General features: G+C 44.4%; 1 protein-coding gene across 2 annotated transcripts in view; it reads left to right on the top strand.

The window, feature by feature from the left end:
- Positions 1-19,616, top strand: part of LOC136576957 (uncharacterized) — a 299,361-nt gene that overhangs the window by 70,132 nt on the left and 209,613 nt on the right. The window contains exons 46-48 of one of the 2 annotated variants that reach the window (XM_066576622.1): positions 1,066-1,265; positions 8,183-8,286; positions 10,920-13,201. The exons of the other annotated variant lie outside the window; for it this stretch is intronic. Of the exons in view, the coding sequence (XP_066432719.1) occupies positions 1,066-1,265; positions 8,183-8,286; positions 10,920-11,113 (498 nt within the window). The 3' untranslated portion in view covers positions 11,114-13,201. Of the gene's footprint in view, positions 1-1,065; positions 1,266-8,182; positions 8,287-10,919; positions 13,202-19,616 lie in introns of those variants that run through there. 2 annotated transcript variants of the gene reach the window in all.

Here is a 19,616-nt window from a genome sequence, read left to right as displayed (position 1 = left end):
TGGCAACAGAACACCAGACACTGGCGTCCTGTAGTGCCAATGCCTATGATCACTGTATAAGCGATAAGGCATGGCAGGGCAGTAGCTCTGTCATGCCCTATCACAGCGATCATAGGTACAGTGCTGCAAGTCCCTCAGAGGGACTCAAACTGTGTAAAAAAAAAAAATTTAAAAAATGTTAAAAAAAAACACTTTTTTGTGCTTTTTTAAATATTAGCATAAAAAAAAGGTTAAAAAAAATTAAAACCCCACATATTTGGTATTGACGCATCCGTAACAACATGTACAAAAAGTTGAACATGCTTTTTATTTTGAACGGCAAAAAGTGTAAAAAAACCCGCTAGAAAACAGAAGCAAAATGCTAATTTTTAGCATTTTGCCTCCCCAAAAATGCAATAAAAGTGATCAAAAAGGCCGTACATTCCTCAAAATGGTATCAATAAAAACTACAGCTCGTCTCGCAAAAAATAAGCCATCATAGAACTCCGTACATAGAAAAATTAAAAAGTTACAGGACTTTGAATGCAGAGAAAAAAAAAAGATTTCCAAAAAAAAGGGGTTTTATTGCAAAAAAGTGTAAAAACCTAAATAAAATAAGAATTTTGGTATCGTTGTAACTGTACCGACCCGCAGAAAAAATGTAGTGTGTCATTTATGCTGCATGATTAACGCTGTAAAAAAAAAAATCTATGGCAGAATTGATGCGTTTTCTCTCCCTGTTATCATAAAAAAATAATAAAAGTTTTACGATATTGTCTATGTACCCAAAAGTGGCACCGAAAAAAACTAGAGTTTGCGACGCCAAAAATAAGTCCTTATACGGCCGCGTTGACGGAAAAATAAAAAAGTTATGGCTTTTGAAAAATGGAGATGGAAAAATACCAAAAATCGCTTGGTCCTCAACGCCAAAATAGGCCATGTCCTTAAGGGGTTAATGAGATTCAACAGAAATGAAGATGAGGATAGAGGAAGAGCCTTCTGCCCCTTCCCCACACCATATTTTGTTTTAATATGAGCATTAGTTTACCTTCAATACTCTTTTTTTGTTTTCAAACATCTTTTCAGAATCAAATGTCAACGTCACGCGCCATGCAAGAAAACTTCATGGAACCGTTAACAAGAATTGTATTCCCACAATTTATTAATATGGGCACAGACGAGATTCAGAAGTGGTGCGGGGTACTCCGTACTTTGATTCGTGCCATAAATGGAAACATGCTGAACAGGATTCCACTTAGCCTCACATGTGGACAGTGTGAAATCGTGTAAGTAGATCCATATAATGTATAGCTTCTTGTGCTCTATACATGTCCAACATTATATTTGTATTTCCAAGTCAGGGCTTGTGAACGACTGAAAAGACCTGGCTACTTTCTTCGAGAAACAGTGCCACAATTGTCTTTGTGGTTGTGTTTGGTACTGCAGCTCAGCTCTATTGAACATGAAAGAGATACAGTACCAGGCACAACTTATCGGCGCATCTGGCACTGGTTTTGGAAGAAGGGTGATCACTGTAATGAAGACTTTTTTCATTTGGACAATGGGGGTTGCAGTTCTCATCCATACAGATATGCTAACTCCTGTGAGACATAATCTTGCCTTCTGTAGCCATGCCCATCTAGTGCAACGTATTTTCTTACAGTGTTGATTCAGAAGAAGGAAAAACAACTCCCATTAGGCAGTACATAATTGTTCTCCATCCCAATGTTAATTTCCCAGTATCAGTGGAGTATTTCCAGTAGATGAGTACTCAGTCCTGGGCTCAGTCCAGCTCAGTGTGAAATCTGTCAGACGGGCTCTCTGATGATGGAGAGCAGAGAGAGGGGCTGCAGACTGAGCTCACATTATGGAGTTCACACTCAATGAGACTGAGCAGCCTGCAGTGTTTTAGAATACATGCAAGTTACAGAAGACAAAACCGTTGAAAATGTGTAATAAAATCATTATAAACCTGATTTTCAGACTAAAATATATCAATTTGATTAAAATTGCCCCCCAAAAGGTGTCCAAAGCCTTTAGGGGGAGCTGTATAACTCTCTATGCTGTAAAATCCCCTAAAGGTGGTTGCTATGACAGGCCACAGAAAGCGAAACAAGCAGTTCAGACCCTTCACACTATGGGCTTAATAGACAGTAGCAAGCCTACTCTTTAGTAGTTGTATCATTCTATCTAGACCCAAATGAATCAACCATTAGAACATTTATAACCGGGGTAATATTTATTAAATGGGTCTCCATGATGTATAGTTTTCCGGTCCCTACGGTCTTGGTAAATATGACTTCTATCCCTTTTCAACTAACCAGGGGGACTTGCTAGGGCTGCCCTCTCTCCCCTCTCTTGTTTGCACTGGCCATAGAGCCATTGGCATTACTCCTTCGTCAAGATCCAATCTACTAAGTCATAGTAATAGGCTCAAGGGAAAACAGGGTTGGATTATATGCAGATGACTTGATTCTGTTTATGTCAAACCAAATTTTAAATACCTTGGAATCCATATATCTAGAGATTTTGCTTATAGCTTCAATTTGAATGTGGCTCCTCTTTTCCCTTTTCTTCAGAATAAATTTAAGATTTGGAGTTCCCTGCCCCTATTGGTAGCGGGTCGTATCAATCTTATTAAAATGATAATTCTCCCCAAATTTCTGTACTGCTTGGAACACGGAAATACGATAGTAACACTAAAGGTTTTTAATAAAACTAACTCTCTATTAACTCCCTTCATCTGGGGTAAGGCCAGAGTGAAACTCCGTTTGGAAACCCTACAGCACCCTAAAGATATGGCAGGCACGACACTGTCCGACTTTAAACTATATTATTTGGCGGGCCAAATTAGATATATTTGCCACTGGCTTTCTGATTCAGACCTCCCAAACTCGGAACATCATTTGATGCACTTCTTGTCTGGGACCTCCATCTGGATTGTACTGGAAAAAACTGACCCACATACTAGACTGCTGCTCCCAACACATAGATTGGCCGCTAGAGTCTGGCAGATGTGTAAACAGATCACTAGGTATGAGGGCACTCCCCTGGAAACCCCCCTATGGAGTAACAGAGCACTCCCACACTTGTTGAATCTTCCAGATACGCAATTCTGGATAGATCTTGGAATCACCTCCTTGGAACACTTGTACATAAACAGTGTTTTGGTCTCCTTTGAGCAGCTGCAGCAGCTTTACCAGATCCCTAGAACCAGTTTCTACACATACCTTCAATTAAGACATGTGCTCAGCGCCCAATTCCCTAGGGGACCTAGGGGGTTAATCTCACAGATATATACGCACCTCAACCAAGCTGAAATTTCACACGTGGAGCTGAGGGTCTTGGACAAATGGCAAGAAATAATTCCCTCACCAGGGGCGTACCTAAAGGCTAAGGGGCCCGGGTGCAAAAGTTCAGCTGTCCCCCCCCCATCTGTACCCGTACCTATACCTAAACCGTGCTAATTTACAAACATGATGTAGCCCCTTGGTGTAAGCCTTCTTATCAGGACTCCTTTCCTTGACTACATAAAAACCTGTTGGTTATGTCTTAGGCTGCTTTCACACGGCCGCAAAAATTGTACAAGATTTGTGCATTGTAAGACGTACAAATCGCACATGAATATGAACCCCATTCTTTTGAATGCGATCATACACAGGAGCGATGTTTTGTTTTTTCTCTGCATCGCATGAGAATATGATGATGTGATGCGAGCTGGTTTTAACACAAAACCCCTCACATCCATGTGCACAGCACACGTTAGCGAGTGTGATATGGGGCATAGTTTCACGCCCCAATATCAGACTTAATCGTGTGAAATAAGCCTAAGGCCGGCTGCACACGGCTGGATTTGCATTGCGGAATATAGAGCGGGCATCCGCCCACGGATTCCGCAGAATGTACCGCCCATAACATGCTATGGAAAAGCATTTTTTCCTCTATTTTAGTGCAGATTCTGCACGGACGGCCTCCATTGAACTCAATGCAAGCCGTGCGACCCGCTGCCCTGACATTGCCGAAACGTGGCAGGCACCCGCGTCATCTCCTAGCGACGGCGCTGGAAAGTCAGTGATTAAAAGAAAAAAAACTGTACAGCACGGGTCCGACAGCTCGCCTTGCGGATCATTCGCAGTACAGAAAAAAAGAGATTACAGCTATGCACGGATGCCAGCGGGGCACAGGGTTGGATTCCGTCGCTGGGCTCACACATGCAGAATCCGACCCAGTTGTGTGCAGCCAGCCTAAGACTATGTTCATGGATTTTGTTGCATTTTTGAACCACAATTAAAATCACATCCAAAAACTGCATGCAGTATTAAAAACCGCACGTGGATTCAACCAGTACATGCAGGTTTCTGATACGTTTTTCAGTTGTGTGTAAAGTGTTCAAATATACAGTATATACCCAGGTTATACCAGCTGTACATATACAATTATATACAGGAGAGGTATAACTTATACTAGCTGTACATATATAATTATATACAGTATATACCCAGGTTATACCAGCTGTACATATATAACTATATACAGGAGAGGTATAACTTATACCAGCTGTACATGTATAATTATATACAGGAGATACCCAGGTTATACCAGCTGTACATAAATAATTATATACAGGAGAGGTATAACCTATACCAGCTGTACATATATAATTATATACAGGAGAGGTATAACTTATACCAGCTGTACATATATAATTATATACAAGAGATCTCCAGGTTACACCAGCATGGTACATATTACTATATACAGGATGTATATCCCCCTATATCCCTGTATATAGTGGTATGTCCCATGCTGGTGTAACCTGTGTATCTCCTGTATATAATTATATATATACAGCTGGTATAACTTATACCAGCTGCACATATATTATTATATACAGGAGATACACAGATTACACCAGCATGGTACATATCACTATATACAGGATGTATATACCCCTCTATCCCTGTATAAAGTGGTATGTCCCATGCTGGTGTAACCTGTGTATATCCTGTATATATATATATATATACCAGCTATACATATATAATTGCAATTTCTCCTCTACTCACCTCTGCAGCAGTCTCTGGGCAGCCTGTAATGAAAAGTCCCGTCCTTTGGTCACATGACCAGAGCCTGGTCATGTGATCTGCAGCCACAGGTCCTCCTGCAGGTCCTGTGCATCCAGCGCTCCGGAGGTGAGTAGAGCCGCCCTAGCCCCTCCCCCTGGTAATCACTGGCCAGCAGAGACTGATAGACTGCAGCTGTGACCAATCACAGCTGCAGCCTATCAGTGGGAGGGCCACGCGCCGTGGGAGTCTGCAACCTGTAATTGGCTGCCAACTCCACATGTAACAGCCCTCCCCTCTGTGAGGGCCGACCTGCGGCGCTGCCTCCCATCTCTCCCCTCTCCCTCCTCCCCTCTCCCTTCTCAGCCATCATGTGGCCGACAGCTCAGGGGCCGGGTCGCCATTGCGGCCCCTGCTTCCCCTCACCGTATGCCAGTGCCCCTCACTCTCTGAAGAGGAGTGTAGTAACACAATGTCCTCCTACACCTCAGTCTCGCCAGCAGCTAACAACAAGATGATTCAACTGCACATTATTTATCAATGTTACTTGACACCAAGCAGACTCTTTAGGATGAATAGAACCCCTAACACGCAATGTCATCGCTGTCAGGCACCCAATGCTAATTTTAACCATCTGATGTGTAGTTGCCTGGTGGTACACTCCTTCTGGACAGAAGTTACAGACTTCTTGGAACAACTATTGGGGGTGCCACTTCCACCAAACCCTGCTGTATGTCTGCTAGGTATACTGGATGAAGGGCAGTGGCAATTCTATATCTGTATTATTTTTGGTGAGGTGCTGTTTCTGGCCTGCATGGCTGTAGCATTGTGCTGGATGGATAAGAGACCCCCGATGCTCCCCCAATTGTGCAATCTTGTCAATTCCGTTCTTCCGTATGAAAAAATAGTATATAAAAATAGAAAATGTCCAGATAAATTCTACAAAATCTGGGGGATTTGGTGTGGCTCATCAACCACAACCCACACACAAAATGCATTTCAGCAATTGGTGGACCAAACGAGATCTTTGAATCATCCGCGTGCCATTTAGTACTTATTTTACAAGGTATCTTTTCTAATTTGTTATGTTATACAGTGTATACGATGTTAAGTAATTGTAACAGTTTTGTACGTTTGAACTGTGTTACACTCAGATTAATATAATTTGATATGTTTTATATTCTCAATAAAACGAGTTTAAAAAAAAGAACATTCATAACAGTACCCATGGTCGTAGACTATCTGGAATAGTTTCCATGATGTTAACACCACCCAGGCTTTATTTTTTATGCTGTAACTCTTGAACAATTAAAGACAATTTTAAAGGAATCCAAATGTATACAATACAGCATTAGGGTGGCTTCACACGAGCGTGGTTTTGTGCGTGCATACTTGTGCACAAAAGCATGCTTCTAGTAAAACCAATGCCTTCCCTTTGGTGTGTGTACATGTCCGTGCTTTACAGGCGTGTGCCTACAAAGATAGGACATGCCTGCACCATAGGGGATACACGCATTGTCTTCAATGGAGCTGCGGCTGCTGCCGGCGGCTCCATTGAAGACAATGGTCTACCGGCACCCCATAATTGTTTTTCAGGGAAGAGCTTTAACTATAAGCTCTTCCCTGTAAAACAAGAATTTTAGGTTTTGGTTTTTTTTTTACACTACCTGTCCGCCGCTGCCGTGTCCCCGCAGGGATGAAGAACACATCTGCCGCATGTGCCAGATGTTTCCTTCCTCCCCACGAGGAAAAAGAATTCCCTGCTGCACCTGCCACAACTATGACAGATGCAGCAAAAGAATTCTTCATCCCTGTGAGGAATAAAGAATTCCCTACCACAGCTGTGACAGCTGTGGCAGAGGATAGCAATGTTCTCCTATTGCTTTCAATGGGACCGGCACTTCTGAGTGCTCAGCCAATCAGATACAGCTCTTTATGCAGGTGGGGATTTTAAACCCCCACCTGCTGAAAGAGTTTCAGAGCAGTGCAGGGAGAAGACAGACTGGACGCGCCTGAGCCCCAGCAGCTGAGGAGAGGTGAGTATATATATATATTTTTTTTTAAAAACACATTCTAGGGATGATTTTCAGGGAAGGGCTTATATTTAAAGCCCTTCCCCGAAAATCCCTGCAGGGCTTGCAGCAGCCCATTGCTTTCAATGGGACTGCAGAGGTGCCGGTCCCATTGAAAACAATAAGAGAACATTGCGATCCTCTGCCACAGTTGTGGTAGGGAATTCTTTATTCCACGCAGGGATGAAGAATTCTTTTGCTGCATCTGTCACAGATGTGGCAGGTGCAGCAGGGAATTCTTTTTCCTTGCAGGGGGGAAGGAAACATTTGCTGTATGCGGCAGATATGTTCTTCATCCCCGCGGGAACATGGCAGCTGCGGACAGGTAGATTTTTCATTTTTTACACTAAAAGTCTTGTTTTTCAGGGAAGAGCTTATATTTAAAGCCCTTCCCTGAAAAACAATTCAGTGATGCCGGAAGACCATTGCCTTCAATGGAGCCGCCGGCAGCAGCTGCGGCTCCATTGAAGGCAATTTACGGACCTTCGTACACACGTGTTTTTGCACGTACAAGGGTGCGCACCTGTGTACGCACAAAAACATGCTCGTGTGAAGCCACCCTTAGTGAAGATATACAAAAATATATACAACAGAGGATGGGCAAAAATATGAAAACACCGTACGAAATGCATGCCCCAAATTACATGAGTTCATAATTCAATAAGACATGTAGTGACCAATTTTAAGTGGTGGTAATATGACACAGATGCTGCTGGGCAGAAATGAACATCTGCCCGAGCAACAAGGTTCCATTGGTCAGGGGTTTGAGCCACTCAGTTGCTGTTACCAGTTAGCTCCCAAAACCATCCAGAGCAGGGCAAGAGGTGAAGTAAACACAAATTTGGCAGGAAAGCTCTCAGTCAAGCAGGGGTCAAAAGGGCAGCTCAGTGCTAATGATTAAATCCCATGCATTTCATAAAGTGTTTCCATATTTTTGTCCACCCCCTGTACTTCTGTAAACAATTTACGTAAATGGGTCCCATATGGTGATCCATAATTATCAAGCAACTACTCAATTTTTACAGTGCAGCGACTGATATATCTTATGACACCATATTTGTCTTGCAGTAATCAGTGGTTTGGCGATTCATTCGCTGAACTCAACCCTGTACAGAGAACAGATATTGGAGATTTCCAGAAACGCTATTTGAAGTACCAGCTTAGCAATACTGGTAAGTAAAGCTTGTGTGAAAACGAGCTCTATTCTATAGTGTGGTCAGGAAAATAATCAGCAGAACAAAAAAAGGCACTGGATGCAATATATTTTGCAGTATAAGAGCCACTTCCCAGTTTCCATCTTGTCCAAGGTGTTTGCTGTGTGTGGGAGGGAACTTAAAGGGAACCTGTCACCTCTCTCCAGGACCCTAAACTAAGTTATGGTGCTGTTAACAGATGTGACAGGGAGCCGGGTGCTGTACTTCCTTATACTTACTGACCTCTGCGTTGCTTCTCTGTCAGCCACCGAAGATGGCGTGCCGCACTGCAGTCCGACACTTTTCAGATTGCCTTGCCATGCACATGCTCTCCCATGGACCTGTATAAGAGAGTGCGTGCACAGGACTCTGAAAACAGATTTTCCTGATGCATGGTGACTTCAGAGGAGGACAGAGGATTAAAAAATAAATCACCCAGCTCCCTTTCATGCCCCCTAACAGCACCATAACTTAGTTTGTGGTGCAGGAGGGAGGTGACAGGTTCCCTTTAAAGGTGTTTTGTCACTGTTTATGACCTATCGTTAGGATAGGTTATCAATAGGAGATCGGTGAGGATTGGCCACTCAGCATCCCAGACGATCAGCTGATTGTCTGACTCTCTGTCAGTACAGACGGGCCTGACGTTCACATTGGTGGTCAGGGCCAGAAATGTAATAGTCTTCTTCACTCCCATTGAAATCCTTGGGAGTGAAGCCGTCTATTACATTTCTAACCCTGACCACCAATGTGAATGTCCGGCCCTGTTGGTCAGGGTTGAAAGTGTAATAGATGGCTTCACACCCATTGATTTCAATGGGAGTGAAACCGCCTATCATACCCTCTATCAGTGCAGTGGGGACATCCGGCCCCACTGCAATGATAGAGGGCCAGACAATCAGCTGACTGGCGGAGAAGTGGAGCAGCGGGTCCTTGCCAATCTGCTATCCCGACAATAGATCATTAATAGTATCAAGTGACAAAACCCCTTTAAGGAGATTTTCCATGACTAGAAGCACATGGCTGGTCTCTTCTAGAAACAGCACCACTCCTGTCTATAGACTGTGTTTGCTGTTGCAGCTCGACTCCATTGATGTGAATGGGGCTGAGCTGCAATACCACAAATAACCTGTGTACAGGTATGGCACTGTTTTTGGAATAAAGCAGCCATGGTTTTCAATTCCGGACAACTGCTTTAACAAAGCTAAGGGTAATTACTGTATTATTCGCTTTATAAGATGCATTTTTATTGCATGTGTCGCATTGGCATTAGTTAGTATGATCACGTGTTTAAACGCGCGATCGCGTGTACTTAATTGCGGTCGCACTAATAAACTCATGATCGTGCTAACAAATGTGCGATCAGTTACGAGTTTTCTCTCCTCCCCACTGCTGCCCATACGTACTGCTGATTGGTGGTGAGCACCAGCGGGAACTGCTGCTGCCCCTTTTCCCCCTTCTAAAATGGGGTGTGTCTTATCATCCAGTGCGTCTTATAAAGAGAAAAATAGGGTAATAACTCAGAATCCTACTAGTGTAAAATATACAATAAATCTTTTTTTCCCAGAAGGAATACAGCAATTTCTATAATGCCACTTATAGATGGCTATCCTGTAGAGATTTGAAATACGACATGTGTAGTAGATAACAGGCTCCGGTACGTCACAATCCAAGGTGGCGTATAACGCCAATGGTCTGGATTCTTTCACCAAGATCCAAATATAGGACTAAGCACTGGTCAGTTGAGACATCCTCAAGAGAGCGTCATGGCAAATTCCAGGGGTAAAAATATAGCCACGGAATAGAAATAAACAACACCAAAGTAAAACAAAAGTTACCAGCGCTCCAGTGCTAGAATAGTGAGGATATGATGATACAGAAGTATTGCAGGAGGAAAAAGATGACCACTTACTTTACAGGGGTGCCTTGTAATCGGCACCCCTGGATCCCAGAAGGCAGGCAAAATCGTTAGGTGCAGCAAGGAATTAAATCTTTTATTAGAATGCGACGCGTTTCGGCCTGGTCACGGGCCTTTCTCAAGCATAAAAAATATATAAAAAGACATAGTATTTATGTATAACACCAACCTCCTATTGGAGCCTTCACTCAATTGCCCGTCCACCCAGGGGACGCTATTCAGCCTTTTTTGATGACATCATCTTCTCAGTGTGGTCCGTGGAGCGTCAATAATGATGTGGTGTGGAAGTGTTATACATAAATACTATGTCTTTTTATATATCTTTTATGCTTGAGGAAGGCCCGTGACCAGGCCGAAACGCGTCGTATTCTAATAAAAGATTATTCCCTTGCTGCATCTAACGATTTTGCCTGCCTTCTAGGATCCAGGGGTGCCGGTTACAAGGCACCCCTGTAAAGTAAGTGGTCACCTTTTTCCTCCTGCAATACTCCTATATCATCTTATCCTCACTATTCTAGCACTGGAGCGCTGCTAACTTTTGTTTTACTTTGGTGTAATTTATAAACAAAGTATACTAGAAAGTTGCATAGGTCTCATAGGTCCTGAAGACTATACTATGCTTCCTTGCTAACCTAGAACTGCCACTTTTTGGAAGAAAGATCATGACACATTGTGTGCTTCTTTTTTTTGTTACCAGGAGACGCTTGTACTATGGGATACTCAAGTCCAGTGGCTTGGGGATTGAATTTCTTCGGACAATCATTCTGTGGAACAATCACAAGTGACGAAGCCATGGTTTATAACCCAGCAATGGCACTAAACGTTTATCAGGTGTTGTGCAATTTAAAAACCACCAGCGTTGAGCTTCTCTCCAATGGCATGACTCCCTAAGCCATCATCCATCACCCATCACTCTGACAAGTCTCCATAGAAATACCTTACCCATCACCCAGGCAATGTATTATTTAATATCAATTTACAACTACCTTCAGTGGTCTGGCAATTCCTAAATTACCCACTTAGAACATCTTAAAGGCCGAGATACTGTTCTAATAAGAGAACTACAAAGAAATTGAAGCCTCGTCAGTATGTTTATTAACAAAAAAGGTCCGATGTCAATAGTTTAGATTAAGGATTCCTGTGAGAAGAGATGTTCTTATTTCTGCACCCAAGACAACACTTCACATTCCTGTGCTGCTGTAGCTTAGTAAAATGCTAGAGACATTGGGCCTCAAAGTAACCAATCAAAATCTTGCTGTCATTTATGTAGGATGGTAATGAAATGAAATAAGGGATCTAATTAGTTGCTGTTTTTCCAATTATATTAATATGTTGACAGATCAGTAAGACAGTAAAGGGCCCTTTACACGGGACGAGGGCCGGGCAAACGATGCCCGACATTTGTCCCCACACATACTAGCTCTCGTGCTGCTGCACAGCAGCTAGTATCGCTGGCTCACAGCGGGGCGGCTGGAGGAAATTTCTTTCCTTTCGCTCCCCTGCCCCTCTCCATTGGCATAAGACAGCAGTCGTTCAGTGCTGAACGGCTACTATTTACACTGAACAATCAGCGATCAGCTCATCGTCCATCATTTATGCAGCATAAATGATAGACGTTTAAAAAAAACAAAAAAAAAACATTTTGCCTTCGACAAGGAAGGTAGACGCCATTTTAACAAAGATAAACCATATTTGCTGTACAGTTCAACATTGGATTTATTGTCTTTTGACTGTATAGAAAGTAATTTCTGGATCCTGAAAGAAGCTAAAAGGTCCCTTTGACCCATATATGATGCGGCTGATAATATAAGATATGTGTGATAGTTGGGGGTCCTGTTACAGATTTCAGGCCACATAACTACAAGTCTTGAATCTGCTTATATTCAAATCTCCGGCCCAGGATGTGATATCAATATTTTAGACTGCCACAACTCTAGTAACTAGGCCAATAGCAGACATTCTAAGAATGAATTAGCAATCAGATGTAAAAGGAACCTGTCATTATGTTTCAGCCCCATAAAGTATGATATAGGTCTCAAAAGTGATGGAACGGTGAGTCCGGGGAGCTGTGTTTCATACTCACTGAGTATCCCGTTCCTGCCACGTGTCCCCGTGAAGTTGCTGTGCGCACATAGCGTGACTCTCTTCACCGTCTGTGTGCATGCACTCTTCCATAGAGATGAATGGGGGAACTTGTGCAAATAGCCAGCTGAAAAGAGTCACACTGTATGTATGCAGCAACTTTGTGGCAGGAATTCCTCCCCAAACTTCAAATTCCCTCAGCTTTGATCCCCATAATGTGGTTTATGGGACTGAAGCATAATGAAAGGTTCCCTTTAATGAGAATCATCAAGCCAAGCCATTGTCCATCCATTGCTATTTACCTAAGTGGGTATATGGAGATGCTACCGTAGAATCAAGAGTTTTGGACTATCCTGCAACGTCTTTTCTCTCGAATGTTTAGTTTGATCAGTAGCAAAACATTTTCTTGTAAGATCACAACTTTTCCTGTTACCTTCTGAATGTGTAACCTCCAATTTAACCACAATGAAGACCAATGTCCAGCCTCCAATGAAGATGGCGATTATCACCTTAGATGCATATACAGTACTATAGTGACATCCATTACTGCTGCTGGCTCAGACATTATAATTATTTTAATTAATGATCATTGTGGAATAAAGCCATCATTGCACTTATATCAATAAATACAATCTCAGATTAAAGCTCTGATATATCTCCCTAGAGAACGGTTATGCAATGAACTGTACTAATGTATCAACCATTGATCTTGCCAAAGCAACAGAAGTATTGTATTACTATATTTGACCATTTCTGTGATTGTAAAGATGAGCCACTCACGGCGTTGATTGTTCATTCACTGTATACCCTATAAGACATTGCCAGCAACTCTCTTCAGCTTTGCTTTGTCTCTGTGGCTATCTGCTTATAATAAATATTCTTTAAAAAAGAAAAAAACGCCTTGGTATATCTTTCACAGTGTTTTGTAGTAGAGTGGTGTCATTTGTATGTCTAATCTAAACCTGCTGCTACTGGTTAAACTAAACTGTGAGTTCACATCCAATAACTAAGAGTAAAATGTACCAACTAAAGTTTGTTGGGGAGATGGGTGCTCATGGCCTGGTAATCATGGTAGACACAATGGTAGACTATTCTGCACTGTTTATACTGTGGTGGTAGGGTCAACATAGCATGACTTTGTTTATTGTCATATCTACTTTTGTCCTTCATTTTATCATTTTTTTCTGCTCAGTATACACAGTGAGGCAAAAGTTCAGACACACCTTTTTAATTGGTGTAATTAGAGGAAAATTGACTTCCAAAGTGGGAAAGTCTTAATTGGGGGGGAAGCTGCATTTTTTAATTGAGCAGACATTTTCAGCAATTTTGAAATTTGCCTCATTGAACTCGGCTCAGGTTTTTCAAATGGGAAGTGGCTCATGTCATAAATCAGTCTTGCTTGGAATTTACACAGAAACACAATAGAAGGGTCAGTTTTGCCCTCTCTTTAAGGGTTTTTACCCACTTGCGATAGCTTTTGTAGTAGAGATGAGTATCGCTCTCCTCAAGTAACTGCATCCTCGTCCGAGCAGGCTCGGGAGGGGGAAAGGGTGGCGGAGGGGAGCGGGGGAGAGTTAGAGAGATCTTTCTCCCCCCTGCTACCCCTCGTCGCCCCCCCCCCCCGGACAAGAATGCAGTTACTCAAGAAGAGCGATGCTTGCTCGAGTAACTGCATTATCCGAGTATGCCCGCTCATCTCTATTTTGTAGTGATGCGAGAGTGAGTGAAAATGCATGATTATGAAACCAATGATTTTCAATGGTTTCATTCTTGTTTGTGGTGCCTTCATTCAAGGCTCGCAGCACTGAAAAAAAATCAACGCTATTGCCCATTGTCTTTAATGGGGCAGCACCAGGCCCATTGAAAACATAAGAAGTACAGCTGTGGCGGAGGTCTGCAATGACATTCCATTGCCTTCAATACTGCCGCCTCATTGAGAGGAATAAGATAAAGGCATTCCCCTGCAGCGATGATTTTCGAAGGGGTGGGGTGGGTTTGAAATATAAACCCTACCGAGAAAATCATCCCTAACTATGAAAAAAGAAGTGAACTCCCCTAGAAGAGCTGTCCGGCTCTTCTCTCCATCCCCAGCAGTCATCATCTGTCTTCTGGTGGCTGGGGATTGAAAAATCCCCGCCTCCAAAAAGCGCTGCCTCTGTTTGGCTGAATGCTGTGACAAATCACAGGCAGCGCTCAGCTGTCACTTAATGACTGCTGAATGCAGTCTCTGATTGGTCACAGCACTCAGCCAATCAGAAGCAGCACTTTCTGGAGGTGGGCATTTTTCAATCCCCGACCACCACAAGACAGATGAAGACTGCCGGGGACGGAGAGAAGAGTCGGACAACTCTTCTAAGTAAAATTATTTACATTTTTTTTTATAGCTAGGGATAATATTCAGGGTAGGGCTTATATTTCAAGCCCTTCCCCCAAAAATCATGGCTGCAGGGGATGCCTTTATCCCATTGCTTTCAATGGGGCGGCAATAGCGCTGGACCCATTGAAAGCAATGGGATATTATCAGGGACCACTGCCACAGCTGTGACAGTTGTGGCAGGCAATTCCTTCATCCCCACGGTCCCCACGGAGATGAAGGACTCGCCTGCCATAGCTGTCAAAGCTGTGGCAGGGTGCGTGATGTACTCCCTATGTTTTTAATGGGGCCAGCGCTGCTGCCGCCTACCCCATTGAGAATAATGGGTGATAGCGCAGATTTTTCTTGGCGCTGCAAGCCTTCAATGAAGACATCACAAATGAGAATGTAACCACTGAAAATCATTAGTTTCATAATCATGCGTTTTCACTCACTCTCGCATCGCTAGAAAACCTATTGCAAGTGGGTACGAGCCATAATGGTTTAGGAGTTAAGCGAGGGTAAAGGGTTTTATGTGACGTGTTTAATGTGTCCATCATTCTGCCGGATGTGCACAGAAATGCAGGTGATACTACTATACAGCACTGTAGGATTCACCATTGAAGGCAAACAATGTAAAAGGCCCCAGAGATTAAACTCCAAAGGTTTTATGCGCGGTGACCTTGGCGGGTATTGTACTAGACCTCTACTCCCAATTCAGTCTCCAGTCATCTGCGTACAGCAACGTACACAGGTTCGCCATCCTGTGGGAAGTAATGTGGGAACTCACTATTCTCATTGAGCACAGATGGGAATCTGGTGTCCTATAACATCTCACCATTAACGCCTTTGGACTTTTATCTCTGGGACCATTTAAAGTCCCTTGTATATGTGTAAAAAGAATACCATATGGTTCACTTGAAATGGCAACTTCTACAGTGCTGTGAAGAATTATCATTTGCGGTTCTTCGGCCTGGTTCACAAAGACTATTTAATATTTAACCTTGTGCACCCAGTAGAATGGTGAACACAACAAATACGACATGTAAAGCGCTTTGTTACAATTTTGCCCTTCATTAACTCCTAAACAATTAAAGACAGGGTAAAAATGAGACTTCTAGTGCGATCTTGAGTAAATTCCATCCTAGAATGATATCTCATATGACCCACTTCCACTTTGAAAAACCCGAACTGAATTCTATATGGCGAATTTTAAAATGGCTGCAAATGTCTTCTCAACCAAAAAAATGCAGAATCTCCTCCCAAATAAGGCTTTGACACATTGGAGGTCAATTCTCTCCTAATTACACCAGTTAAATGGGTGTGTCCAGACTTTTGACTCACCCTGCATTATATGTCACTAATTCATCCTTGTATGATCTATGAAGATGTAGTAGATTGATGGAGATTGGGGAGTTTTGCAATTATATTACGGGCTTCTTAACAGTTACTTACAAGATAATTGCAGCAGCACATCTGACCTAAAAGAAATGAAAAGAATAGAGTCAGATCGTAACTAGAGATGAGCGAGCACCAAAATCCTCGGGTGCTCGTTACTCGAGACGAACTTTTCGCGATTCTCGAGGGTTCGTTTCGAGTAACGAACCCCATTGAAGTCAATGGGCGACCCGAGCATTTTTGTATATCGCCGATGCTCACTTAGGTTTTCATTTGTGAAAATCTGGGCAAATCAAGAAAGTGATAGGAACGACACAGAAACGGATAGGGCAGGCGAGGGGCTACATGTTGGGCTGCATCTCAAGTTCCCAGGTCCCACTATTAAGCCACAATAGCGGCAAGAGTGGGCCCCCCCCCTCCCAACAATTTTTACTTCTGAAAAACCCTCATTAGCAAGGCATACCTTAGCTAAGCACCACACTACCTCCAACAAAGCACAATCACTGCCTGCATGACACTTCGCTGCCAATTCTCCTGGGTTACATGCTGCCCAACCCCTCCTCCCCCGCACGACCCAGTGTCCACAGCGCACACCAAAGTGTCCCTGCGCAGCCTTCAGCTGCTCTCATGCCACACGCTGGCCTCATAGCCACACCACCCTCATGTCTATTTATAAGTGCGTCTGCCATGAGGAGGAACTGCAGTCACACACTGCAGAGGGTTGGCACGGCCAGGCAGCGACCCTCTTTAAAAGGGGCGGGGCGATAGCCCATAATGCTGTACAGAAGCAATGAGAAATCCAATCCTGTGCCACCTCCATCAGGAGCTGCACATGTGGGCATAGCAATGGGGAACCCATGTGCCACACACTATTCATTCTGTCAAGGTGTCTGCATGCCCCAGTCAGACCGGGGTTTTTTATAAATAGTCACAGGCAGGTACAACTCCGCAATGGGAATTCCGTGTGCACCCACAGCATGGGTGGCTCCCTGGAACACACCGGCTGTACATAAATGTATCCCATTGCAGTGCCCATCACAGCTGAGGTAACGTCCAATTAAATGCAGGTGGTCTTCGGCCCACACTGCATGCCCCAGTCTGACCGGGGTTTTTAATACATAGACACTGGCAGGTACAAATCCCTAATGTGAAGTCCCTGTGGACCCACAGCATGGATGGCTCCCTGGAACCCACCAGCGGTACATAAATATATCCCATTGCAGTGCCCAGCACAGCTGAGGTAACGTCAGCTTTAATGCAGGTGGGCTAAAAATTAGTAGGATTACACTGTAAGCGAGGGCCCAAAAAATTGGTGTACCAACAGTACAAATGTACTTCAGAAAAATTACCCATGCCCAACCAAGAGGGCGGGTGAATCCCATTAATTGCTTTGGTTAATGTGGCTTAATTTGTAACTAGGCCTGGAGGCAGCCCAGTTCAAATAAAAATTGGTTCAGGTGCAAGTTTCAACGCTTTATTGAATTGAGAATTGAAACGTATAAACATTGTTTACAAAAGTAATATGACTGAGACTTGTGGGCCTAAGAAAAATTGCCCGTTCGGCGTGATTATGTGAGGTTTCAGGAGGAGGAGCAGGAGGAGGAGGATAAATATTATACACAGATTGATGAAGCTAAAAGGTCCACGTTTTTGATGGTGATAGAGAACGATGCTTCCATCCGCGGGTGCAGCCTACGTATTGTTTATGTATCGCTGCTGTCCGCTGGTGGAGAAGAGAACTCTGGGGAAATCCAGGCTTTGTTCATCTTGATGAGTGTAAGCCTGTCGGCACTGTCGGTTGACAGCCGGGTACGCTTATCCGTGATGATTCCCCCAGCCGCACTAAACACCCTCTCCGACAAGACGCTAGCCGCAGGACAAGCAAGCACCTCCAGGGCATACAGCGCGAGTTCAGGCCACGTGTCCAGCTTCGACACCCAGTAGTTGTAGGGGGCAGAGGCGTCACGGAGGACGGTCGTGCGATCGGCTACGTACTCCCTCACCATCCTTTTACAGTGCTCCCGCCGACTCAGCCTTGACTGGGGAGTGGTGACACAGTCTTGCTGGGGAGCCAGAAAGCTGTCAAAGGCCTTAGAGAGTGTTCCCCTGCCTGTGCTATACATGCTGCCTGATCTCTGCGCCTCCCCTGCTACCTGGCCCTCGGAACTGCGCCTTTGGCCACTAGCGCTGTCGGATGGGAATTTTACCATCAGTTTGTCCGCCAGGGTCCTGTGGTATAGCATCACTCTCGAACCCCTTTCCTCTTCGGGTATGAGAGTGGAAAGGTTTCCAAGGACCTGGCAGATGTCTGCCAACCAGGCCCACTCTTCTGTAAAGAATTGAGGAGGCTGACTCCCACTACACCGCCCATGTTGGAGTTGGTATTCCACTATAGCTCTACGCTGCTCATAGAGCCTGGCCAACATGTGGAGCGTAGAGTTCCACCGTGTGGGCACGTCGCACAGCAGTCGGTGCACTGGCAGATTAAACCGATATTGCAGGGTGGCAGCGTACGTCTTGGACTTGTGGAAATGTGCACTGAGCCGGCGCACCTTTCCGAGCAGGTCTGACAAGCGTGGGTAGCTTTTTAGAAAGCACTGAACCACCAAATTAAAGACGTGGGGCTGCCGAGCTGCAGAGCCGCCACCAGGTTACGGCCGTTATCACACACGACCATGCCTGGTTGGAGGCTCAGCGGCGAAAGCCAGCGGTCGGTCTGCTCTGTCAGACCCTGCAGCAGTTCGTGGGCCGTGTGCCTCTTCTCTCCTAAGCTGAGTAGTTTCAGCACGGCCTGCTGACGCTTGGCCACCGCTGTGCTGCCACGCCGCGCGACACCGACTGCTGGCGACGTGCTGCTGCTGACACATCTTGATTGTGAGACAGAGGTTGCGTAAGAGGAGGAGGAGGAGAAGAAGGGTGGTTTAGTGGAGGAAGCATACACCGCCGCAGATACCAGCACCGAGCTGGGGCCCGCAATTCTGGGGGTGGGTAGGACGTGAGCAGTCCCAGGCTCTGACTCAGTCACAGCCTCCACTAAATTCACCCAATGTGCCGTCAGGGAGATATAGTGGCCCTGCCCGCCTGTGCTTGTCCATGTTGTTTGAAAAAGCCCACTGCCTATGTAGACAGTATATCTCTTTCCCTGCCTCACCAGTACTGGCTCTATACTATGTAAAATTACTGCAGACTGTTTCCCTCTGGACGGGATGACGGCGGTGATGTAACGGGCAACACAGAGCCAGGAAAGAATTTTGCGCAAGCCTGCTGTAACACTTAGCTGCGTAATAATTAGGACTACTGTAATATACAGACTGTGTCCCAGCCTTATGGCAATAGGAGTGCTGCTTCTGTGCATATACTTGTCCTAATATACAGCCCAATGATGTGCCAAGTTTCATTTGTTTATACTGTGTTAAAGTTGAGTGTATATGTGTTTCTGTGATTCTGGTCAGCAGCCCCTGCAATGGGAATGTGATGCTGGAGGGACACACCCCTATGAGGTCAGCCTGCCAGTATGAGAAAGAAGCAGGATGTGACGACACAGAGAGAGCAGCAGGCATC

Source organism: Eleutherodactylus coqui, chromosome 8 (genome assembly GCF_035609145.1).
Source record: "Eleutherodactylus coqui strain aEleCoq1 chromosome 8, aEleCoq1.hap1, whole genome shotgun sequence".
In the NCBI taxonomy this organism is placed as follows: Eukaryota; Metazoa; Chordata; class Amphibia; order Anura; family Eleutherodactylidae; genus Eleutherodactylus; species Eleutherodactylus coqui.
This window is presented reverse-complemented; position numbering and strand designations above follow the sequence as displayed.